The sequence below is a fragment of the Electrona antarctica genome (genome assembly GCF_951216825.1).
Source record: "Electrona antarctica genome assembly, chromosome: 10".
NCBI lineage: Eukaryota > Metazoa > Chordata > Actinopteri > Myctophiformes > Myctophidae > Electrona > Electrona antarctica.
The window spans coordinates 21,914,240-21,941,040 of NC_136791.1; the positions used below are offsets into that span (position 1 = coordinate 21,914,240).

At 44.4% G+C, this 26,801-nt stretch overlaps 1 protein-coding gene across 4 annotated transcripts in view; it reads right to left on the minus strand.

Annotated features, from left to right (window-relative positions):
• Positions 1-2,989: 2,989 nt before the first annotated feature.
• LOC306931094 (rap1 GTPase-GDP dissociation stimulator 1-B) overlaps positions 2,990-26,801 on the minus strand; it is a 42,822-nt gene continuing 19,010 nt past the window's right edge. For 2 of the 4 annotated variants that reach the window (XM_079512292.1, XM_079512295.1), the window contains exons 2-14: positions 25,444-25,551; positions 22,362-22,484; positions 18,444-18,569; positions 16,959-17,087; positions 16,522-16,647; positions 15,808-15,951; positions 13,758-13,889; positions 11,842-11,976; positions 10,163-10,288; positions 8,441-8,580; positions 8,142-8,268; positions 7,120-7,248; positions 2,990-5,410 (exon numbers count right to left, since the gene is read on the minus strand). In XM_079512292.1, the coding sequence (XP_079368418.1) occupies positions 5,283-5,410; positions 7,120-7,248; positions 8,142-8,268; positions 8,441-8,580; positions 10,163-10,288; positions 11,842-11,976; positions 13,758-13,889; positions 15,808-15,951; positions 16,522-16,647; positions 16,959-17,087; positions 18,444-18,569; positions 22,362-22,484; positions 25,444-25,551 (1,673 nt within the window). In that variant the 3' untranslated portion in view covers positions 2,990-5,282. Of the gene's footprint in view, positions 5,411-7,119; positions 7,249-8,141; positions 8,269-8,440; positions 8,581-10,162; positions 10,289-11,841; positions 11,977-13,757; positions 13,890-15,807; positions 15,952-16,521; positions 16,648-16,958; positions 17,088-18,443; positions 18,570-22,361; positions 22,485-25,443; positions 25,552-25,765; positions 25,857-25,891; positions 26,033-26,801 lie in introns of those variants that run through there. The other 2 variants (XM_079512293.1, XM_079512294.1) reach the window with 2 other exon arrangements.

Consider the following 26,801-nt stretch of genomic DNA (forward strand, 5'->3'; position numbering starts at 1 on the left):
CTTTATTCAATAACAGTTACACTGCTCCTCCACCAGGCGGTGAAAGACAACTGTATCTGTATCTTTTGCTGCGCAGTGCGCATGCTTGAAACACGTTGACAGACCATAGTGACAGACACGGAAGTAAATGAGCTTTGTTTATTTTCAGTAGCATGTTAATGTGGTGATCACATCTTTGTGCCTTTACGCATTATAAAAGTGTATTACACAGAACAGATAACTTTATATTATTACTATGGTAGGAACTAGAGGGCTTCATGGTGAAAATGTCTCATACAGGAGGTAAAACGTGTCCAATGGAGTCTGTAAGGCTGAAGATAAATGAACACATGACGTCGGTGGGAGAGGACATAGTGTACGTTTTGGGAAAACAGCAGCGTGGTAAGGGTTGTAGTGTGAAGCTTGATGTCAGAGTGTTTGTGTTGGGGCGCCTCATTGTGGCCGAAGAGGTCATGTGCAACCTCTTCCAGAGAGAGATGGAGACACTAGAAACTCTGCTGGGGAGACAGAACAAACTGCTGGACGTGATGCTACAGCCACGCATCAGACTACACAGTGCAGGTTGGTTCATGCTCCTTTGTCAAAACACATGTTTACATACGTTCAACACTATAGTTCTGGTCCATAGCTTTAGATTAGAAGAACGTCTTCCTCAGTCGAAAACAGACTAACTGTTTTTTGGGGACTAGTGGATAACTCACCCCGAAAGTAGAGACATCACACCCCGGTGAGTTGTCCGGACTTTCTGGGTGAGATGTCCTTACTTTTGACTTGGGGGGGGGGGTCCCCCGGAACATATTTTCAGATGAGGGGGGGGGGTCCCCCGGAACATATTTTCAGATGAGGGTCAGCGGCCAATTACATATAATTTTTGGGGTCCTTGACATTAAATAGTTTGAGAACCACTGACATAGAAACATAGGTTTTTTTAGAAGACATTTTGTAGAATCTGGTCTCAGTCCTATTAAATTAAATGGCTTAATCTCTTTCCCTTAGATGTCCTGCACATCCCTGTGTGTAAAAAGGAGGTTCCCTCTGAAGAGGAGAGGCGCCCCAGTCTGGTCCATGGGGACCCAGAGCCTCCGCACATTACAGAGGAACAGGAGGAGCTACTTCAAAGACCAGCAGATGTAGAGGACTGTGGAACGACATCACATCCAACTAGTGGTGAGTCTGGTGACCACCAGCATCACCTCTCTTCACACTGTTCTGAATCTGACATCACTGAAGACAGCAATGAGTGGGAGACCAGTGTACATCGGTCGCCTTTAAACGCCCCGAAGTCACACGATGTCACGGAAGGACAGAGATCGTCTTTGAGCAACGAGATGTCCCAGGACGACCTGAAAGGAACTCGCCCCATGCAGCAGAGTCACACAGGGGAGAAACGTTTTAGTTGTACAGTGTGTGGCAATACATTTAATCATAAGGGATCTGTGAAGGCACACATGATGACTCATACGGGGGAAAGGCCTGTTACTTGCGAGGTTTGTTGCAGAGGCTTTATAAACCAGACTATTCTAAGAAGACACATGAAGACCCATACAGGGGAAACATATTTTTCTTGTACAGTCTGTGGCTACCGTTGCATTCAAAAGGGTGATCTAAAAAGCCACATGAGGACTCATACGAAAGAAAGGCCATTTACTTGTACAGTTTGTGGCCACGGCTGTATTCACATGGGTGATGTGAAAAAACACATGAGGACTCATACAGGGGAAAAGCCATTTACTTGTACAGTTTGTAGCAAAGGCTTTGGTGTCATGTCTAATCTAAAGAAGCACACAAGGACTCATACGGGGGAAAGTATTTTATTTGTGTAGTTTGTAGCAATGGCTATAGTCGCATATGTAGTCTAAAAAGACACATGAAGACCCATACAGGTTAAAGAGAGGCCTTAGAGAATGTTGGTTCCTACCTAAACTTCTGCGCTGAAACTGACACAGAGGCAGTTATAGCGGACCCCCGCAGATAATAATAATGCAGCTGGTAATTAATTGATTTAATCAATTCTTGTTTTTGTTTACATTTGTCACATTTGAAAGTATTCTTACAAATGTGACTAACACTTGGTCCAAATGTACATAGATACAGAGAAGCTCTTACTTCTCTTCAGATGAGCCATCTTAGTTGATAAATTATATCACACAAATGATCTGGGCCTGGGCCTTATGACGTCAAATCAATATCAACTTTATTTATAATCTTAGCCTCGATTATTTGTGATTTAGGGGGATTTTCACAGTAAACGTTGGTCGTTTAATGTAGCTCCTTTCTACTGTTAGTTAAACCATCCCCTGATTTTATTGTGTGGACATTGCTGTGTTGCTCTTTGTCAAGTGACATCATTCCTGCTACATACATTAGCTGTATTTAATATACTGCTATTTATGTTCAGATAGTGAAAATAAAATGTAATTTCACTACACCACCACTAGAGGTCACAGACTGCATATGGAAAACCTTGGCTTGCACACCTATAAGTACTTCAAATCACTGTGTACTGTACTATATACTACTGTATAATGGAGAAAAGCACTGAATGTTGGACTGGGAACAGTTCAGAAACCTGCCCACCAGTGATGTGTGGACAGTTCAGAAACCTGCTGACCAGTGATGTGGGCAGTTCAGAAACCTGCCCACCAGTGATGTGTGGACAGTTCAGAAACCTGCTGACCAGTGATGTGGGCAGTTCAGAAACCTGCCCAGCAGTGTTGTGTGGACAGTTCAGAAACCTGCCCACCAGTGTTGTGTGGACAGTTCAGAAACCTGCCCACCAGTGATGGTATCTTTCAAGATAACAGAAACAACAGCCATTCTCTTCCTGTTTGCTGAAAATGGCAGGCAGGCAGGTTTCTGAACTGTCCAGAGTCCTCTGAGATACCGAGCAAACGGAGTGAGGAGATCAATTCAATTATATGAAATTATATGCATTTTTCTTCCTTATTGTTTTTTACCATATAAAATAAATACGAATGAGAAACATCCATTCAGTGAGAGTGTCGTTTAATTCATGATATACTCATTCTAGAACACTGCTCTGAGACATGGTTTATTTAAATTCACCCTCATGAAGAATTAACATAATACTTGGATTTATTCACAAAATCTAGACTTTCTACATGAGTCAAGACAGACATAATACACTGAACCATGACAGAGATATTGCTGATTTATTTTTAGACCAAATCATACTCTCTCTAAGACACACACACACACACCAACCTCCCTTTAATTTACAACACACACTTGTCCTTGTGGCTTAGCGCAGTGTTTCCCAAACCCTGGGTCAGGACCCATTTTGGGGTCGTGGACCATAGTTGTATACAGTGGTGGAAAGTAACTTTTACTTAAGTACTGTACTTACTTAAGTACAATTTTGAGGTATTTGTACTTTACTTGAGTATTTCAATTTTCCAGTACTTTTACTTCTACTCCACTACATCTCGGGGCCAAAATTTGTACTTTTACTTCAGTACAATTATTTGAAAACTTTAGTTACTAGTTACTTTGGAGATTTTAATTTTGATTAGAAAACATACATTAACCACTTCAACCCTATACATTTCGGCCATTTGAAAATAGCCGATATACAAGCTCTCTGGGCTCCTAAAATATTTAAGAAATAAACAATGGAAATTCAAAACAATTCAAAAGTGTTATAAAATAGTGAAAATAGCCAATCAACATCAACTATAGCTCTCATCCCGAACCGTTGTGAGCTTTTAGATTTTTTAGATTTTAGCTTTTAGAGCTTTTAGATAGATACGTTTGGATCACGGGGAGACACAAAAAAAGGGTCTCGGGCTAAAACGTTTGGGAAACACTGAAATTGACACAGAATTGCTTTGTAATAGATAGAGCAGCTATTAAACACATAATATATTGTTGTATACATATAGAAATGTCTGATGGTAGCCCAGCAGTGTGACATAATGTGCATGTACAGCATGTGGCTTATTCACCTTGTGCTTCTCTAGGTTAACACAATAAATATTGTCAGATGCAAAACTTTGAAATTGTTGAGGTGGCAAAAGCCCCTCCCATGTGCAGCTTTGAGGGTTTGTGTAAACACAAACATTGTGTAAACACAAACAAACATTGTGTAAACACAAACATTGTGTAAACACAAACATTGCAGACGGAGGTGAGGACGCAAATTGTGATTGGCCGGAATGTGATGATGTATGATGATGGGGCACTCTCCTATATACAGCTTTTGTCCCCACACGTCTCATATTTGCCATTGACAATGAAAGGAGAAATTAGGTCATATGTCCGTCAAATATGACGTAAATGTGTGGCAACACAAACATTAAATGTCATTGACAATGAAGGGTACATTTACGCCATGTGTAGACGAGCAAATCGGCTAACCAATCATATAAATTCAGCTGTTCATGAGATGATGTATAATGATAAGAGCGCCCCTGGCTTCACATCACAGGTGTGATTTTTTGATTGGGATACAGCCGTGGTTCTCAGTGTCTGTGGTCCGTGGAACCAAATGGACCCTGCCTGTGCAGGACAGAGCACACTCTCTGAGTTACTTTTTGCAAAGGAAGCAAAAAGGGACTACGGGTTGAAATGAGACATTCTTGCCACATATTGACACTGCGTCTTTAACTCAACCGTACGTATTTCTTCCGTATACGCCGCGGTCATCGATGTGTGCTGTCCCCTCCCAGATAAACAAACAGAGTAAAGGAAAAGGTCTCGAAACAAGCAATACGGTCTATATCTATACAGTGACAGGAAGATAAGTTGATCTGAGATGCCTCGAAACAGTGGTTTTCAACCAGTGGTCCTTGAGGGGGTTCCAGGTGGTCCCCAGCTAAATGATGGAGTTGGTAACCAAATTAACCTTTATAGATCTTTAACTCTTGAGAGTGTAAAATTAACCCTTTTTACACTCTCAAGAGTTACAATTTTGTTAAACATCTGCAAACTTCATTTATTTTAATTTGTAGAAGAATTGTTATTTTGATCAACGTTTGTACCTGTTATCTCTCCTATTGTGCCACTTCAATACAGCATAGAATTGTGGGACAAAATCGTATCCAATGATAACAAAATAAATATTCTTTAGTTTTGGGTCTGCGAGGCTAAATCACACGGTGGTCCGTACGTGGCTCAAATGCCGAACAAATAATGGAAATAATGAACAAAACAATAATGAAAAAGGTTGCAAACCACTGGAATAAAAGATGATACGTTTTAGTTGCTGTTGTCGTTGTTTGCAGTGAAGCGGCGTTCAGCGAGGTTGAGTTCAGTTGTCACTTCTAGCTGCCGTCGCCGAGCAGGGCCAGCACCGAGGAGGCCTGTGACGACAGCTTGGGGCTGGAGTGGTGGCTCAGTTTAGCCAGGCTCTCCTTCATGTTCAGCCCCAACATCTCCTCCTTCATCACACCTGCACGATGATTGATGACAGATAAGAGGGACGAGTTAAATAGTCACACCTGCACGATGATTGATGACAGATAGAGGGACGAGTTAAAAATTCACATCAGTAGATTGCAGAGAGAACAATTGTTTACCAGGAAAACAATAAACCTAGCATCTGTTCTCAAACCTTTTCATGTCAAGGACCCTCAAATTAACACTTATGAGCCCGCAGACCCCCATTTAAAAAGATATGCCAGGGACCCCCATAAGAGAAGATTTGTACAGCTCTAGCAGTGACTCTGAACCATTTAAATTTCAAGGACCCCCAGTTTGACATGCATTAGTCTACGGACCCCCATTTTAAGCCATTTCTATCTCTGGGACCCCCAATTTATATTGTAAAATCAATGTTAATTTAACTCTGAGAGTGTACAAATGGAACCAGATGGACCCGTTAGTACACTCTCAGAGTTACAGTCCCACAAGGGTCCATTTGGTTCCTAACTATCATTTAGCTGGGGACCCCCTGGAACTCCCTCAAGGACCCCTGGGGGACCCCGGACCCCACTTTGGGAACCACTGGTCTAAACAACATCTAAATCACATTATGTACGGGGTGTGACAAGATTAGACATACTAACCGCCGACAGGCATTAGTCCGACAACACCGTCGCTCCCGGCGGCCGGTTACAACTAACCCGTGGCAGGTTAAAACTAACCCGTGGCTCCCGCCACGTGTGGCAGGTTAAAACTAACATGTGGCTCCCGCCACGTGTGGCAGGTTAAAACTAACCCGTGGCTCCCGCCACACGTGGCAGGTTAAAGCTAACATGTGGCAGGTTACAACTAACCCGTGGCTCCCGCCATGTGTGGCAGGTTAAAACTAACACGTGGCAGGTTACAACTAACCCGTGGCTCCCGCAACGCGTGGTAGGTTAAAACTAACCCGTGGCTTCCTGTGAGGTTAGGTTTAGGGTTTGTGTTCACCTGCCAGTGACGTTATTACTTATTTGTTGATGAAATTGTCAATATACTGTAGTTCAATATAGTCATCATGGCTTAGTTTGCGCTAGCCCCTCCTATATACATGTTTAATGTTTGTTTTTCCTTAAACAAACATTAAAAATGCCATTGACATGGACAGAGTTTTGTTTTGTCACTAACACAAACATTGAATGCCATTAACAGTATTACTGCATAACCCGCGTTCCCCGCTATTTAATCCAATATTTTACGCGTTGAATATTGCGCTGATATTCTAGAGCATACGCTGAAGTATTTGCAGCTTTCAACCACGGAAATCCGGCGATGGGTTGTTATGATCAGAAGCACCAGCGGCCATGACAATGCGAAACGAAACCACCATGCAGTCTAAACAAACGGCCCGTTCACATGCATTGGGCTCAATTTCCCAGAAGCCCTAGCAGCCCAGAGGATGACTTGATTTCCGGTTTCGGCATCAAAACGCGACGGCCTCGTCACCAGGTCGGGGAAATATCCGCTATTTTTTTTTAAATTATTTTAAAACTGCGAATTAAACGCATTAAACAAATAAACCCTGGATTAAACAATTAGCCCCTCACTTCACACGGGTGTGATTTTTATTTAGTTGTTAGTGAAAAAAGGTTGTTTCGTCAGTTGTAATTGCCGAAATCACCACTGGTTTGAGTGATTTAGTTTGTCCCCCACACACTGCGTGCACATGTTTGGTCCGAAGTGTAGAAAGGAACGTACCAGAGTTGGCCATGCTGCAGATGACCCCTAGAGCGCTGAACTTGACCTCCACCGCGCCCGCAGGGTCCTCCAGCATCTGCTGCAACGTGGGCAGCAGTTTGGCTTCTTGGAACGAATTACGCAAAGACTCTGCACCATGTCATTACACGCACGCACGCGCACACACACACACACACACACACACACACACACACACACACACACGCACACGCACACGCACGCACGCACACGCACACACACACACAGAGAGCGAGAGACAGAAGTAAACAGAAAGTGCAATTCTTGTTCACATTTGTATGATTGTGGCTTATAACACATTGTTACGTCTACAAATGTACTATCATTTACAACTCCACATTTGTTCATATGTCTCACATTCCGTGCCGGCATGTTTTCGGGCACCTCAGTAGCCCTTGCCACGCGAAAACTAAAAAAAACTACAAAGCGCGGGTCCTGTAAACGGACGTAAGAGCCGCATCCTGTCCGTCGCTTAATCGGGTCCCAAACTAGCATGCAAGACGATAATATGCTAACCGGAGCGAAGCACGATCATTGTATTGGCATATCCTAAGATCATACTTTTTCTCATTTCACCAAGTCTGAGGATTAATTCCGAGATATTCCACGATCTATACTGAAGATCGCGGCCATTATGAGACTCTATGGAGATCGGATGACCGTTTTTCAACTGGTTTGTTTTCTCTCGTTCGTTTCAAGATGGCGCCGTTTCAGGCCATAGGCGGCTGCCGTAAGAGGCCTGCCGTAAACGGGTGTCGTAACCCGTATATATGTACGGGCGTGGCAGTCAAGAGATAACCTTCGTAACCCGTATTGATACGGGTATGGCTCGAAATGGTCTGACGGGACCGCAGTGAGAACCCACATCGGTTAGCAACAGCATTGAAACATCACGGCTGTCTCTCACAGTGAGAAACAGGAGTGTCTCTCTCTCTCACAGTGAGAAACAGCATCACGGCGGCGTGTATCTCTATCACAGTGAGAAACAAGTGTCTCTCTCTCACCCATGTCGATAGCAGACGCTATGGCCAGGGCGACCAGGGCCTCGTTCTGCATGATGACGTGTTCGCTGGTTGCCATGGAGATGAGGTGTCGCACCCCGTCCGCTTTGGTCACGGCACGGATCACTTCCTGTCCAGAGAGGAAGAAGTGAAGTCTCAATAAGGCGTCGGAATGAACTGGTGTGTGCAGTGTGTGTGTGCGTGTGTGTGTTTGCATGCGTGCGTGCGTGCGTGCGTGCGTGCGTGCATGTGTGTGACTGCATGCGTGTGTGTGTGCGTGTGTGTGCGTGGCTGCGACTCACAGGGTTGCGGCTGTGTCTGATGAGGGCAGCTAGCAGGCGGTTAGCTTCTCCTCTGACCCCGGCGTGGTCTTTAGCCTCGCACCACTCCATGACACGAGTCAACAACTCTTCATCTTTACCCAGCACTGTGGCTGCCTCCTCTGAGAGAGAGAGAGAGAGAGAGACAGAGACAGAGACAGAGACAGAGACAGAGACAGAGACAGAGACAGAGACAGAGACAGACAGACAATTAAGCAATGTAAACACCTAGAACGCAGAGAGACAGTGTAGTTGCCTCAGTTGACTAGGATCACATGGTAAACCAATAACCTAGCATCAGTCTAAATGTCTAAATAAAATATAATCTGTACAGATACCAATTAAGATAAACAATGAACCTATAGAGCGTCGCCCCCTTTCAGAACGACGAGTGGCACAGGAAATAATTCCCCATTAATTTTCTCCATAGACTTTTCAAAAAGTATTTATTTAAAGACGTTTACGCCGCGGACAAAACCAACTCTTGTTGTGACAAATCATGACAATAAACACACACAAATAATTAGTAAGAAGTAAAACAAAAAAGGAAGGGTCGGGGAAGGGTTGGGGTTGTTTAGTTAGGAAATGTATTTATTTATAGGTTGCATTTTATAACTGTATGTAAATGAAATGTTAAAAGTAAATAAAAGATAATAATTCAAAAAAAAAAGAAGTAAAACAAAACAAAAAGTGTTGTACCCTGCCTTTTTTTCCTTCTTACTAATTATTTGATCTGCCCAAAACATTGTGTTTATTGTCATGATTTGTCACAACGAGAGTTGGTTTTGTCCGCGGCGTAAGCATCTTTAAATAAATACTTTTTGAAAAGTCTATGGGGAAAATGAACGGGAATTATTTCCCGGGCCCTCGTCGGGGGCGGGACTGCGACGCTCTATAGCATCTGTCTAAATAACATTTACATTGTAGTGTAACCTTTGCATTAGTCTGCATGGTCGTCAAAACCTACACAGGGCAAATTAATATATGATAACCCTTCCACAGGAGTAGCTTTTTCATAGTTATCACACATTTTGTAATTTTCACCTACAGTAGGCGTGAATAGGTAAAAATGTGATTAATAGTTATCACCATGAAACTTCCCCACTTGATTACTTACACGAAGACAATGATTCATTGCATTACACATTTTCTGAAATTGTACATTTAAATATGCAAATTAGGCATTATGTAGGTAATTGTCATACTTATTCTGAAGAAAACCTGGAGACTTGACATTCAGTAAGTGGGTGTTATGATCGCAATAAGAACATTATAATCATTATAAAAATCTGCCACGGACAAGACCAAGTCTTTGCCACGGACACATTTGTCCGTCTACGGACATGTATGTTGTTGTACCCTGGTCCACCATCATAATGAATTGCATTTTTATAGCGATTTTCCAAGTGCTCAACGTGCTTTACAACGGTTCATTCATTCATACATTGGGAGGTTAAGCGACAAACAGTCGACGCCAGCGTCCTCACTTCCCACATTCACACACCACTGGCGGCAAGCTAGTACCGACCGACTCATTGGATGCAATGTAGGGTTCAGTGTCTTGCCCACGAAGGACACTTCAACATGTGGACAGAAGGAGCCGGGATTCGAACCGCCGACCCACGGATCATTGGACGACCTGCTCTACCTCCTGAGCCACAGCCACAGCCCTTTACCATCATGTTATATTATTATTATTATTACCTTGTCCGTCCACCATCATGCGCAGCGTGCCCAGCAGTTTGAACTGCACCGGAGGCATGTCTGAGCGCAGCAGCCCTTTGATCCTCCCCGTCACCCCGTCTTCCAGCATGCGCACCTTGTTGCTACCTGGAAGGAAGAGAGAGAGAGAGAGAGAGAGAGAGAGAGAGAGAGAGAGAGAGAGAAAGAGAAAGAGAAAGAGAGAGAGAGATCAACTTGTTGCTGCCTGCAAGGAAGAGAGAGAGATGTCTTGTTGCTGCCTGTAGCCTAACACACAGCAAGGAACAGAGATCATCGTGTTGCTGCCTGTAACACACAGCAAGGTACAGAAAGAAATTGTTGACAGCATAAACCGTTATACTTTGCAAGTTTTCCACAATGTCAGTGTCCTTGTGTTAGTCTGTCTTTGTAAGTGGCGACGTGTGTGGGCCAAGGTCATTATAGTTTTGCTTTTTTTATTATTATTTTCCCCAGTTAACTGAAATGTTGTTTTTTATTGTAGTTTTAGTTATTTCGTTTGAGTTAAGTAGGTTTATAATAACCTTGATTTTTGAGTGGTGCAACCACTCCCTTGAAGCTATGTGTGTGGGTGGGTGGGTGGCTGGCTGGCTGGGTGTCTGGGTATGAGCACGAAAACAGCATGGTTGTTTTTCACCACCTGTGCGCATCCTAACGCACACACAAACACACACGCACATATACTTTATATATGATGCTTTCGGGTGTGCCAGTACAGTACAGTACAGTAGAGGGTACAGTAGAGGGACCGCCACACGGTAACTCTGTCATTTCTCAACCGTTTCGGACGCGGGGCGGCACGTCGGAACCGGCCCGGCCCCCTGGGCGTCCCCCCCCGGGAACCCCCACACGGAGTTGAACCACTCACTTCACACAGGTGTGATTTTTTAAATTGATTAAAGCTAAACATTCAGGTTAAACCCTACTCTTCAATTATATGTAGTAAACATCGTTGGTATTTAATTTCAATGATCAATAAAATCACTATTGCTCTAGTCCAAATAGTTTATTGATCAGAAATACAACCGGAATGTTAGCCTTTAATGAAAGCAGCACTTATGTAACTTGTTTTTAAGGAGGTGCAGGTGAGTGAGGTAACTGGGGCACCGGAGAAGAGAATGAGACTAAAAGAACAAAAACAAAGATTGCAAAAAAAAGCCGTACAGCACGACTCGTATTTACTGGGAATAAATTGACTCTCAGGAGAAGTCGCTGGCTGGGACTCTGGAGCGGCGTTACCCACGACACGAGGCTGTGAAAGGATCCGGCAGCAAGAGGAGTGAAGAGCAGGGTTTACATACTGATTGGTTGACTCGCTCCAGCCCCTGAACCGCATAGCCATGCCCATTAAAAACGTATATTATGTACTGAATAATGGAGTGAAACGAAATAGAAATGTCAGGCTAGGACGGCAGGAGTGCTGACTGAGGGAGATGAGGGAACTGGGAATGCGTCAGTGTTCCCGTCGAAATAGAAGGCACATCTTTTGCCGGTTAAACGTAGCCTATGGCATAGGTTGCATTCAGCCAGCCAGTCAGCCAGTCAGTCAGTCAGCCAGTCAGTCAGTCAGTCAGTCAGTCAGTCAGTCAGTCAGTCAGCCAGCCAGCCAGCCAGCCAGCCAGCCAGCCAGCCAGCCAGCCAGCCAGTCAGTCAGTCAGTCATACCTGGGATGGCCAGGTTTCTGAGTGCACTCAGTCCTGCATGTTGAACAGAGACGTCTCCTTCGTCCACGTGTTGCTCCAACAGGTTGAGGATGTGAGGAACCACGCCCAGATCCAACATCTTCACACAGTTGCTGTCTGAGGAGATAGTAAGGGCATTTTATCAGGTATTTGACAAATCTGGGAACTAAATCGTTACCAAGAAATTTCTTCACCAATGTGTTTCTAAAGGTGTCTAATAACATGTACTAAATGTTTGAAATTCAACTCCCGTGGGAAATTGAGTTATTAGCATAATATGCATAATATGCCCATAACATCCTATATAAGGCAAAAAAGTCCAAATTTCATCATTCTTTAAGTAGCATGTGACATATGAAACTAGGGTGATTGCATGATTCTGAATCCATTCCAAGCATTAGTTTTGCACAAAAAACACTCCTTGGGCTAAATTAGGCCATATCCAGTTGACCAAATGTGCTGACCTCATCACGTTTGTGTGGCCGTTTTCCTCCCAAGGAGTGTTTTTTGTGCAAAACTAATGCTTGGAATGGATTCAGAATCATGCAAACACCCTAGTTTCATATGTCACATGTTACTTAAAGAATGATGAAATTTGGACTTTTTTGCCTTTTTTGCCCACAGGAGTTGAATTTCAAACTTTTAGTACATGTTATTAGACACCTTTAGAAACACATTGGTGAAGAAATTTCTTGGTAACGATTTAGTTCCCAGATTTGCATAGATTTCTCTTACTAAGAGGCATCAAGTACGTTTACTTTAAGTACTGCACTTAAAAGTACAATTGTGACTTACTTTTATTTTACTGTAGGAATTCTTTAATTATACAAAAGCATAATACAGCGATGTCTTAAAACAATATAAAAACTCCCATAAAAAACAGTTTGGAAATGTTATTTCGGTCGATTATTTCTCCCCTTCAATAACACCAATTGGTATAGCATTTTATATCGTTAGAAATCCTGATTAGTCACCTTTACAACGACGTACTTGGAAGGATCATGCAATTGTGGAATGAGCAACACAGCTGTGAGGTTTTCCTTTGGAAATTATAGATCAGTGATAGAACAGTGATGCACTCTAGCGGTGAGAAAGTGTATCACATTTCTTGCGTCATTTTGCATTTTAATTACCTTTATTTTCTTTTACTTAGTGTTTGAGCTTTGTAACATGATGTGTAATTATTTGTATATGCAGGTGTGATTTATTGGGTTTAGACTAGAGCGTGGGTGTACATAGGCTATAGCTGTTAGGATTTATATTTAGGAGGAATTTGCATTCAACAGGGTACTGTAGATGTGCGCATGTGCGAAGACCCGTTCGTGGTTCTATTTTATTTGTGTCGCTGTGAACCTCGACAGTCTGTCGGTACACAAATGTGCCTGTAAATGTTGTAAATTTTGGCTTTTTTTGGGCATTCCACAAATGCACGATCCTTGCAACGTGTACCTCATTGCAAAGGTGACTAATCAGTGAGTCAGTGACTAATTCTGTGTGGAGTATGCATGTTCTCCCCGCATCCCCTAGGGTAGGTATATACATGCAGTAATGCAGGTCTCTATACTGCCGATGGAGGGGAAAGGAACTGGTTGGAATAACGTGTTCCCTCCACACGCTACGTCCTCGGGGAGTTTCCCTGCAGGACGCATGAGCTCAGTTCGGGCCTCTCCCCAGGTTGGCAGAGAGAGAGTAGCGCCCAGGATTACAGTTTAGGCAATTGGCACCGGGTGAAAAATGGGTTCCAAAAGTTGTGGCAAAAAAATTATATATTAAAAGGTGACTAGTAATCACAAATGAGGTTTCCCAACGATATACAGAGAAATAATAGACTGAAATGAGGTTTCCGGATACATTTTTTAGGGGTTTATTTGCGCCCATGAGTTTCGCGACCATCTCACCGTTCCTGGCGAAGTTGGCGATGGCCAGAGCTCCAGACAGCTGGAGCTGAGTGTTGGAGCACTGGAGCCATGACAGGACGTCCTGGTACACCATGCCTGTCCCCTCGCCGAAACACTTCTGCATGGACTCATCTGACGCACGCACGCACGCACGCACGCACGCACGCACGCACGCACGCACGCACGCACACACACACACACACACACCCAGTCACACACAGGCAATAATTATGGCTTGTTGCAGCAGCCAAATCATCATTAGGGTCAATCAGTTAGAATGTGCTTGATTACAAGTGCTTCAGCCAGCACTGCCGTGCCGTCATCATCTGTGTGATTACACAGAAGGACATTGTTCACGGTGTCCAGCGGGGGAGCGTATATGATTCGGGGGCGAGTGGAGAGGCTGTCGGGTAATCAGAAGGTCACCGGGTCGCCTCCCGGGCACCAGTGAAGTGTCCAGCATGAGCAAGAATCGTGATGTAACCCCCTTAAGTCTCCCAAGGCAGAAAACCATATTATTCCACAGAAACTATAGACCTGAGACCAGATTCTAAAAAAATTCAGACAGTTTTCTGAAAAATCCATGTTTCTATGTCAATGGTGCTCAAACTATTTCATGTCAAGGACCCCCAGAATTATCTGTATTTGGCTGCAGACCCCCATCTAAAAATATGTTGTAACCAGGGACCTCCCAGAAGCAAAGATTTGAGCTAAAAAACGAACCCTCTGAAAGAATATATATTCAAAGATTTCAGGCACATTTTCACGATTCTTCAGAAATAGCAGACCTACAAGCTCATAGTGCAGCACTCGGTGCCGCGCTATGCGCTTGTAGATCTGCTATTTTTGAACAGAAGGGGTTCCCGCCCAAAATGGGTTAAGAGATCTCCGCCTAGGCGCCTACTGAGAAGTCTGGTAATGTTCTAATTCTCGGTGGGCTAGGGACAAATGGAAATGTATGTAGGGATACCCCTGGAGGAAATGTATGTGCCCTGCTATAAAATACCATTACCCTCCCCTATTGTCCTCCAGGCCCCCCATTTCCTAAATTTCGACTGGTCCCCTAGAGCAGGGGTTCTCAACGTTTTTGCCAGGGGGACTCAAATCAAGAATAGCTAAAATGGAAAAAACAGCCATGAAGGTGGTAGGAAAGATTCTCCATCTCTTCAGACAATCTTTGAGAAAACAAAGAGTGTCAAATAGAGTGTTGTCTGATCCTTCACATATATTATCTTCAGAGTATGAGCTGTTACCCTCTGGCAGACGTTAATAGAGCGTGCCGTTGCAAGAGCAACCGCTTTAAACTTTCTTTCTTTCCCACTTCAATTGTTCTACTGAACAACCGCCACATAGTTCATATAGCTCTTAGGGGGGAAGGGACTTCTTGACCTCTCGTCGGTTATACTTATTGCTCTTATCATGTGATACTCTTGTATATACTATACTATACATTGTGAATACTCTCATGTACTTTTTATATTCATGTACTTTTTCTGATTGCAATTGATGTTCTTTCTTGTGATACTCTTGTGATACTAATATACCTTGTACAATGCTGCTATTGTGTATTGTCTGTGTGTGTGTGTTTTAAAAACATTGATGTACGATCTACAAGCTCACAACGCGTCGCAGCGCGACAGATTGTGAGCTTGTAGATCGGCTATTTTCAGCATGCAACCAAATGTAAAATGACTTATACTGGATCTCTTGTCCACTAGTCCCTTCGTAACATTTTAGTCTATTTTGTATTTGTTGACGGAATTGTCAATATATTATTATTTAGTCTTAGTCTTAGTCATCATAGCTTAGTTTTCATTTATTTTCCATTCAGTTTTCGTCCGTGAAAAAAGGTAGTCGATGAACATTTTTCGTATTAGTTTTAGTCGACAAAAACAACACTGGTTGGGAACCCCCATAGAGGGTGTGTTGGAACAGTTTGGTCCCAGCTGTCGATGAGGTGGTACAACTACAGGGTGTCACTGTCCTATAGCTGTCGATGAGGTGGTACAACTACAGGGTGTTACTAGTGGTTAGCTATAGTGCGGCTCACCTCCCAGAAGCAGGGACACGATGAGGTTGGAGGCGATCTTGATGCTGCAGAGGTCGTGAGGGTCCGAGCCCCCCTGCAGTCCCCGGATCATCTCCGACAGAGACTCGGGGACCCCCGACTCTGCAAACTGTAGCTTCAGCACATCTGGCAGGCAGGCAGGCAGGCAGGCAGGCAGGCAGGCAGACAGACAGACAGACAGACAGACAGACAGACAGACAGACAGACAGACAGACAGACAGACAGACAGACAGACAGACAGACAGACAGACGTTTTCAATGCATTAGAAACACAACAACAATGCAACAGCGTCATTCTCCAAGTGTCAATGTGAAAATACAAATAATAAACAGTGAGAAAGTTAGAAAGAGTTTGTTGTAAAAAATAAATCAATAGGATCATCCATATTTACATGAAATATAAATATGAAGGTGAACCATGTTCAGATGTTGTGTTCTGCACAAACTTTATACAATGTGTTTTGGTCATTGTTGTCTTTCACATGCAGGTGATGTTGTACTGTAACTAGTCTCCACAACAAGCTACTATCTGTACTAACTAACTGACTACTAAGAGTTGTCAAATCATAAGAACAAAAGAAAATTAGTTGAAATTGACCCTTTGTGAAGAATTATTAAGTCATGCTGATTGTAAACAGAATTTGGGGCTAAAAAGTGTGCGTTGCCGCACGTGAGTGTGCATGTGTGTGTGCGTACCACTCTCTCCCAGCGCTCCCAGTACTTCCAGGATGACATGTCTCCGCTCGGCGTCAGGCGCCCGTTTCAGCTGGAACGTTAAAACATCTGCCACGTTCTGCTCTGCTAGCGCCTCCCTGGCCGAGTCTACGCACACACACACACACACACACACACACACACACACACACACACACACACACACACACACACACACACACACACACACACACACACACACACACACACACACACACACACACACACACACACACACACACACACACACACAGTTAAAACATCTGCCACGTTCTGCTCTGGACATATCATCCAGGTTGAATATCAAGGCATATCATTGGTCCAGGACATATCAGTCAAGTTGTATCAAGGCATATCATTGGTCCAGGACATATCAGTCAGGTTGCATCAAGGCGTATCATTGGTCCAGTAGCACTGACCCATATCGGCCAGGTTGCAGAGGGCCAGCAGACACACGTTGACCAGTGGGTCGTTCTGGGGGTACTGCCTCATGATGGTCACCAGTCTGGGTATCACTCCACTCTGCACCAACTCATCCTGCTGGGTCGCTGGGAGGGGGGGGGGGGGGGGGGGGGGTAGGAGCAGGGATGTGGGGGGGAAGGATGTGAGGGAGGGATGGGACAGAGGAAGGAAGGGAGGTATGACGTCATCATCATCATCATCATCATCATCGACATTATCGTCATATGTGACCCACCGTGAATGGGAGACAATCATTGGATTATTATTCATCTTTGTTTTTTTCATGTCATATGAAAGACGAAAGCAGGGAATCATAGCTTCAAATTGATATATTGGTTGTTCAGTTTGACCCACCAGTTTTGGAGATATGGCTTACAGAAAACAGCGAGTTGAGAAAACAGGCTTGAAAGGTTCACTTCTGTGGACTCTAACAGTACACCTAGCTACATGTTTAAGCATTTATTTCATATTTACATTTCACATTTATTTTAGACATACCCTCATTTTGGATTAAAAAAATGAAAAAGTCTTGACTATCTCTGTATCAAAAAGAGTATATCTTATCTCAGGTCATACTGTATGTGTAAATATGCAAAGGCTTGTCCATATCTGATGTGAGGGGAAACCCCTTTACTTGTACGTTTTGTGGTAAAAGCTTTGCTCAAATGCTTTTGTCCTGCCTTGATCGAGTCCCTCCTCTTCCGTTTCTTATTGGAAAAAACGAAACTTTGGGAACTATGCACAAAAACTAATTTCACTCACTGTTTTACTTAAACGTCAAACTGCGATGTGACAATAAAGCACATGGTCTAAATGACATTTAGACCTGAGAACTGATTCTACAAAATGTCTTCTAAATCCTGACAGTTTTCTGAAAAACCCTAAGTTTCAATATCAGTGGTGCTGATATTAAATGAAATGGAAAAGGTGGATCATCACAAACTATCATCGTCATCATCATCACCACCAGTGTTGATTTCGTCGACTAAAACTAAGACGAAAAATGTTCGTCGACTACCCTTTTCCACTGACGAAAACTAAAATATACTGACAATTTCGTCAACAAATAAAAACTAGACTAAAATGTTAGGAAGGGACTAGTAGACAAGAGAGTAATTTTACAATTAGTTGCATGCTGAAAATAGCTGATCTACAAGCCCACAACGTGTCGCAAAACGCGACGCGTTGTGGGCTTGTAGATCGTCTATTTTCAGCAAGTGAAAAAATTACGAGTCCCCGCCCAAATACATTTTGTTCGACTAAATCAACTGTAGATTTAGTCGACTAAAATCTTATGACATTTAGTCGACTAAAACTAGACTAACACTAAAACATTTCGGGTGACTAAAATGTGACTAAAACTAAATGAAAACTATTCGAGAGACTATGACTAAAACTAAAATCAAAATTTGCTGCCAAAAACAACACTGATCACCACTCACAGTTGTCGAAGCAGATGCGTCCGATGGCTCTTCCGGTGTTCAGCAGCATCTCCTGGTCCTCGCTGTTCAGATGAGGAACCAGAGCTGTCACCAGGCCCGCTTCGATGCACGAATCCCTCACCGCCGCTACAACACAGGCACGCACGCACGCACGCACGCACGCACGCACGCACACACGCACGCACGCACGCCATGTATTCAAAACATTGTCACAGGTTTAGTGGGGATGTCAAGTCAATGACAGCATAGTTAAAGTGACTGATAGTCCTGCTAGGACCACGTATAGGCAGAACAAGGTGAAAACAACAGTCAGCTAAGGACAGATTCTCAAGGTGCTGCTGAAGTGAAAATGTAGCCGTACTGAATGATCTATATATCTCTGTGACCATGCTGCGCTTCACTGGCTGTGGTGGGGAAAAAAACGCACTCAAATGTTTTACTGAAATATACTCTGCTACAAGTCTGTTGCGGGTGTCCGGGTATAGCTCAGACGGTATAGAGCTCTCGCGTCTCGCCTTTTGCACCACAAGTTCATGGGTTCGATCCCGCGGGCACCGCCAACTCTCAGCGTGTGAGTGGCACGGCTTTGGGTGCGGCAGGTTGTGCGGTAAGTACTGGGAGCTGATGGTAGGTGTGGCGCTCCACCTCAGCAATCCATCTGGGGTCTAGCACATTGTAACGGGGACAGACTCCATCTCTCAGGTGTCTAGAGGGACAGACTCCATGTCCCAGGGGTCTAGACTCTGGGACAGACTCCATCTCCCAGGTGTCTAGAGGGACAGACCCCATGTCCCAGGGGTCTAGACTCTGGGACAGACTCCATCTCCCAGGGGTCTAGCGCATTGTGACGGGGACAGACTCCATCTCCCAGGGGTCTAGCCAGCGCATTTAACGGGGACAGACTCCATCTCCCAGGGGACTAGCGCATTGTAATGGGGACAGACTCCATCTCCCAGGGGTCTAGCGCATTGTAATGGGGACAAACTCCATCTCCCAGAGGTCTAGCGCATTGTAACAGGGACAGACTCCATCTCCCAGGGGTCTAGTGCATTGTAACAGGGACAGACTCCATCTCCCAGAGGTCTAGCGCATTGTAATGGGGACAGACTCCATCTCCCAGGGGTATATAGTGCATTGTAACGGGGACAGACTCCATCTCCCAGAGGTCTAGCGCATTGTAACGGGGACAGACTCCATCTCCCAGGGGTCTAGTGCATTGTAACAGGGACAGACTCCATCTCCCAGAGGTCTAGCGCATTGTAATGGGGACATACTCCATCTCCCAGGGGTCTATAGTGCATTGTAACGGGGACAGACTCCATCTCCCAGAGGTCTAGCGCATTGTAACGGGGACAAACTCCATCTCCCAGGGTATAGTGCATTGTAACGGGGACAGACTCCATCTCCTAGAGGTCTATAGTGCATTGTAACGGGGACAGACTCCATCTCCCAGGGGTCTAGTGCATTGTAACGGGGACAGGCTCCATCTCCCAGGGGTCTAGTGCATTGTAACGGGGACAGGCTCCATCTCCCATGGGTCTATAGCGCATTGTAACGGGGACAGATTCCATCTCCCAGGGGTCTATAGCGCATTGTAACAGGGACAGACTCCATCTCCCAGGGGTCTAGTGCATTGTAACGGGGACAGGCTCCATCTCCCAGGGGTCTAGTGCATTGTAACGGGGACAGGCTCCATCTCCCATGGGTCTATAGCGCATTGTAACGGGGACAGATTCCATCTCCCAGGGGTCTATAGCGCATTGTAACGGGGACAGACTCCATCTCCCAGGGGTCTATAGCGCATTGTAACGGGGACAGACTCCATCTCCCAGGGGTCTATAGCGCATTGTAACGGGGACAGACTCCCGTGTGTTACCGGCTGATATACCGACAATAAGCCACTCCCGACTATACTTAAAGTACAAAAAAATTTAAGTAGGCTATACTTATTATGCACAACGTCTCATTTAAAGTTTTCAAATGTATAAAAGTCTACAATGCGTCGCACTGTCGCACAAACAGCACTTGGAAAAAAAAACTCCAAGGCTTGGTTTGTTTTTTTGTCATGATTATTTTGAGTGTGGAGGACTTGTTCAACGGGGGGCCTCATTAGAGAGGCCAACAAAAACCCTGCACCACATTGCACCCTGCACGGGGAGGGAATAAATCAAGCCGGTCTTTCAAGCGGCATTGAAGCCCACGGGGTTCTGAAAGAAAGAGAGAAGTCCACTCTTCTGACTGTTTTGGCACAGCGGTGGCTCTTTTGTGCTGATGCCATGTTTGCCCTACCATAACCTAACGTACTTGTATTTTCAGGAAACGGGGGGAAAAAAATAAACTGTGTTCAACGTATACAGTTAGTATTTAGTCACAAGCTCTTAACCCTAGACTTTTTGTTATCACTAAACACGGGTATATTTTACCCAATGTGAAATATTCCATAAAACATATTTCTCATCAAAATATTGAAGTGCAGCAATACGTGGCAACTTGAGGGAGTCTTCTTTAATATTTCATCATGACTTTTCACAAAAAAACGAAAAATAGATTTCATGGGGGGGCCCTATCATGGGGGGGGGGGGGGGGGGGCAAAATCTGTGAAAAAATTGCATATTATTTAAAAGAATATTCAAGAGAAACTAGGACATGTGAGAATGGTCCAGTGAAGAAAAAGAATAAATAAATTTAAAAAAGTCCATTGTGGGTGTATATGGGATTACATGGGTGACATTCACCCGAATACCTGCCTGTAGAAAAAAAAAGAAGGATGTGGGCAGGGAAACAAACCTACCTTCTATGATGTCACTGAGCATCATGAAGGTACTGAAAGACCCACCCACGTCAGACATCAGCAACATTATGAAATTTACAAAAATATAATTGTCCGGGTGAAAATCACCCATATTTAGTGTTCTAGGGTTAATACTTTTCATTGGTTTAATAAATACCCATAGACACACCTCACAATTTTAAAGAGGTTCACAGTCGACAGACACGCTGTTCGGTCGGGTAATTTCGCTACCTTTGGTGCAAAACTATAGGCTCTTAATTTATGGAAGAAAAAAGAAAAAGAAAGGTATCTGGCCGAACAACACCGCCATGCAGTTTGCACGTAAAATATTATCGGGAGCTTGAAGCTAAATAATTTGTCTTTTTCCACAGTAAGTGAAATGAAGTATGAACTCAGTTTTTCCAAGCCCACAGGGTTATAAAATAAAGATGAGTGACTCATGAATAGACATTGGCCTCCGGGGTAGAGGGGAGCTTTCTCTTACATTGTGCGGGCGACATGTAGAAATTTGACAACACTTTGCAGTGTGTTGGTGGTGCATGGGTGCCCGCCTACATGTAACAAGATAAACATCGGAATGCTCAGATTAATTTTCTCTGGCGATTTTCCAGCGCAAGCTCTCGAGACACAGAACACGGCCCGAGTTCTCCATCACCATATAACTTGATGCAAAGGCCAGGGAAATGTATAATACTCTTAAATATGGTTTGAAATATATTTTACCTCCCAGTTTACTGTGGATAAATCACGTCACCTATTAATAATAATAATAATATTTATTGTCCCGAAGGATTTTCGTCTCGATTGGGGCCAGATCAAGTAAAACTAGTCAGATCTGGCCCAGAATATCACCTGATTTCAACCAACATAAATTCTGCCCATTAAGACTGCCCCCTTTGTACAAATTGGAATGAAATAACGAGAAAAGACCCGTCTTAGACTCTCTCTGATTCATCCAGGGACGTCCGTCTTAGATGGACGTCCCTGGATGAATCGGAGAGAGTCTGATCGAGGCCAGATCAACTTAAGTCATATCATAACTAGTCAGATCTGGCCCAGAATAAGCTATATTATTTAAACTGGTGAAGGCGTGCGTGCGTGCGTGCGTGTATTAGCATGGTATATACCTTCCCGTGCCATCTCTGCCACCACCAGTGCCACCTGGCAGGTCAGTGTACTTTTCCTGCGTAAAGCCTGGGCCAATGACGGAAGAATCCCACTCTGGACAATCTCCACGGCAACACCCTTCTCTGTGGACGGATACACACACACACGCGCGCACATGCATGTGCATGAGCACACGCGCGCACGCACACGCACACACACACACACACACACACACACACACACACACACGATCAATCAAATGCACATGATGTGATTACTGCATATGGAAACAACATGCTCTTTTCCTGTCAGTTTCCAGCAGGAGACACATTATCGTGGTGTGTCCCCAAGTGGCTCAGTGTTCAGTCACTGCATGGTGGTGATCGATGGAGTGGCTCAGTGTTCAGTCACTGCATGGTGATCGATGGAGTGGCTCAGTGTTCAGTCACTGCATGGTGATCGATGGAGTGGCTCAGTGTTCAGTCACTGCATGGTGATCGATGGAGTGGCTCAGTGTTCAGTCACTGCATGGTGATCCATGGAGTGGCTCAGTGTTCAGTCACTGCATGGTGATCGATGGAGTGGCTCAGTGTTCAGTCACTGCATGGTGATCCATGGAGTGCCACTGCCTGCCTTTATGTCCTGATGCCCTTTAAAGGAGCTCCAAGCCTGTTCCAGTTGAATTCAACCTTTCGCTGCCATATTCTACACTCTGTATTCATGCAAAAACAATCATAGTGTCATCTTAATATATATATATATTTTTTTAAGATTTGTTCCTTTATTGATAGTCACAAGTGAGAACAGACAAAGCAGCTAAAGGTCGTCATGAACGGGACTCGAATACGCAACGCGCTGTCAGGCCAGAGCCTATATGTGGCGCCATGCGCCCGGACCGCTAGGCCATGCTCACCTCCTCTTGTAGATAGCACCAGAACGTCTCCCTAAAGGACCGTCTGTCAGGGCCGGATTAACCCCCATGAGTGCCCCTGTGCAGATCACTTTTAGTGCTGCACCTATGTCTGTCTGTCTGTCTGTCTGTCTGTCTACTCTCCACACACCAAGAGAAAGGAAAATGAACCGGAAAACCCAACGAACTGGATCTGAACTCTTGTCTGAAGCAGTGGTGCGTGTCTGTGTGCGTGCAGCGTGTCTGTGTGCGTGCATGCGTGCGTGCGTGCGTGCATTATGCGAGCTAGGAAATGGAGAGTGTTTATTGGCTGATGATGATGATGATGATGATGATGATGATTAAGGGAGGGAGGGGGCGGAGCATGGCTTCAAAACCATGACAGATACTCACAGCATGCTTCTTGGAACGTAAGTGTGGCGTTTTCATCTGTTCTCTGTGTGCGTGCGCTCGCGTGCGTGTGCGTGCATGCCTGTGTGTCTGTGTGCGTGTGTGTGTGTGCGTGCGAGGGAGTGATGAACAGAAATGAGAGAGAGATGGATTTAGATACAGAGAGAGTGAGTGTGAGAGTGTGTGTGTGAGAGAGAGAGAGAGAGAGAGAGAGAGAGAGAGAGAGAGAGGGGGTGGGATGGATGGAGAGACAAAGAGACAGACACAGAGAGAGAGAGGGAGAGAGACATGGAAAGAGACAGAGAGGCAGACACAAAGAGAGAGAGAGAGAGAGAGAGAGAGAGAGAGAGAGAGAGAGATATAGGGAGAGAGACATGGAAAGAGACAAGGAGACAGATATGGCTCGTAGCCCAAATCACACCTCCTCACAGACAGAAGCAGATGTTTTATCAGCCTCTCTGCACTGCCTCTTCCTTCCACACTTCACATGACGTGATTCTAGGGCAGCGCCATCACCACTTAATCACCCCGTCGCAATTATTCCACATTCGCAATTACTTTCGCATAATCGTCTCCATGACGTTTTCAAAAAACAGCGCACCTATAAGCTCACAACGACCATGTGACATGTGGTGATGTTGTAGATCAGCTTTTTACATTTCTGTTCAAAGAAAATAAGACATTTTGCTACATTATTTTTTTATTTTGATCATTGATATCGATATGTTGATTCAGATTTGGAGGTTTGGGCATCTGGTTAGGATGCCTCTCGAGCGTCTCCCTAGGGAGGTCCTTGAGGCACGTCCCACTGGGAGGAGACCCCGGGGCAGACCAAGGATCAGATGGAGGGATTAGATCGACTCACTGGCCTTGGAACACCTCGGGATCCCCCAGGAGGAAGTCACTAATGTTGCTCTGGAGAGGGAAGTCTAGACTCTAGAGCTCTCTGGTGAAGCTGTTGCCCCCGCGACCTGACTGAGGATAAGCGGTTGAAGATGGATGGATTGATATCGGTCACCGTCGGTCAGTTCTTTGAATATTGAAGTCCCCGTGCAATGTTGCCTTTACAAAAGGCTCATTCATAGTCTGGATTTTCGGTGGTGAGGTGACCACCGGAGCTGAAATAACGTTGAGCGGTGGTGAGTAAAAACAGAGAGAAGGGCTGGGGTGGTGGCGGTGGTTTGCTCTTCACCGCGGCTCGTGATGTCATGTTGTAGTTCGGTGGTCAGCTCACCACCGAAAATCCAGACTATGAATAATGCTAAAGACTACAAAAATGCCATTATTATTTATAATGTTCGAATGTGTTCCAATGCCAAAAACTATACATGAAATCGATAATTGCAATTATGCGTACGTTAATGGATCATGGATCATCAGGAAAAATGACACGTTGTTCGTGACAGACCTAGACAGCGCCTCACAGCTGCTCGCATGTATGTAAATAATAGCTAATCATGTATGCAAATCAACATCCTATCTCACCTGCTCCGTCGCACTGGGAGGAAAATATGTATATTCAAGGTTATTGACATAAAACAAATAGAATGCTGTTGCTCAGCGGTCATCTATCGCCATGTTGGCTTGTGGTGTACATTTTTGTCAACATTTTCCTTTGCCACGGACATACAAAATGAGTGGACAATAATATTACCAGAAACACATAAATAGATAGCCCTGAATAACAGGTCTGTAACTCTGAGAGTGTGTCTGTGTCTAGGGAGGTTTCCGCAACAGTAAAAGTGTGTGTCTGCGTTTGTGTGCGTGTGCGTGTGCGTGTGCGAGTGCGTGCGTGCACTCACTCTTGTCCAGCAGAGCGGTCAGCAGGGTGTCTATGTGAAGCTTCAGTTCCTCGTCCCCCAGCTCTGATGAGCTCACAGTGATGGCCTTCAGAGCTTCACCCAGAGAGTCTGAAACACATTAAGGTTTAGATATAGGAGGTGAACCACACAGTGATGGCACTCAGAGCTTCACACACACGCATGTGTGTGTGTGTCTGTGTGTGTCGTGACGTCACATGTGTGTGTGTGTGTGTGTGTGTGTGTGTGTGACCCAAGCTGTGACAAGGTGACCACACAAATTGTCACGAAAAGGGACCAAGTGAGCCAACAAATTGTGCTGTACATGCCCACAAGAGTGCACGCTTGCTGGGGTGGTGTATATGGACAAACGGAAACGGCAAGCTATACAAACGTTAGGTTCTTTATTCAAGGAAACGCTAACAAACAACATCCCTTCAGTCTCTCTCACCGTAACGTACGCTGCTCTGGATGAGAGCAGAGTCAAAATGAGCTTCAAGACTTCAAGGTTTGCCAGGAAACACACCTGCAACCACTGATTGGGGGCCAAATTGGGCCAAACCATTATTTTCACAAGGTTTTTGTGTCAAAGAGGGACACTGAAAACAAAGTGAAAGCAAAGTTAATATATACTTTAATATGTTAATCTGCCAACTGTGTGCTTTTTGCCATCATTTTGATTATGTCAGGTTGCACACTAGGCAGGGGTGTGTGACAAACAAACAATGAAATATCCTTCTCAGCATGTGCCATGCGTTGATGTTGCTTTGATGCAATGCACCAAAAATAGATGTTTGCCATAAAGCTGTACCTAACTTTGCTACTACAGGGAAAACATGCACATGTACATAATCTGTTTTTACTCGTTGTTTGCTCTTTCTTGCATCTTTATTCTATCACTTTGTTTGCAGTGATTGCTGTTTGATGTTATGTTATCTATGCTGCTGCATTGTCTGTAAGGAAGCCAAACAAAAATAAGTTTTACTCTTATGTACCTGGCTGTACACAAGAATGTAACAATAAAGTACAACCTTGAGTGCAGTGGCATTCAGCAGCCCTGGTATTAATTACCAATTAGTCCAGAAACTAAGCGTCGCAGTCCCGCCCCCTACGAGGAGCCAGGAAATAATTCCCCAAACAAGCCTGGGTTTACCTAGCGTCAGTATTATAATGACTCAAATATAAAAATAATTTGCATATCAGAAAATGACATGGACTGGTTATATCAGAGTGGTGAATGAGGCTCAAACCATTAGAAATACGTTAGAGGGACACAAACAATATGATATTAAATATTAAACAGTTTTAAAATGCATGTTATAGTTCCTTTAAAAGTATATTTTGATGCCAACACTTGTGCG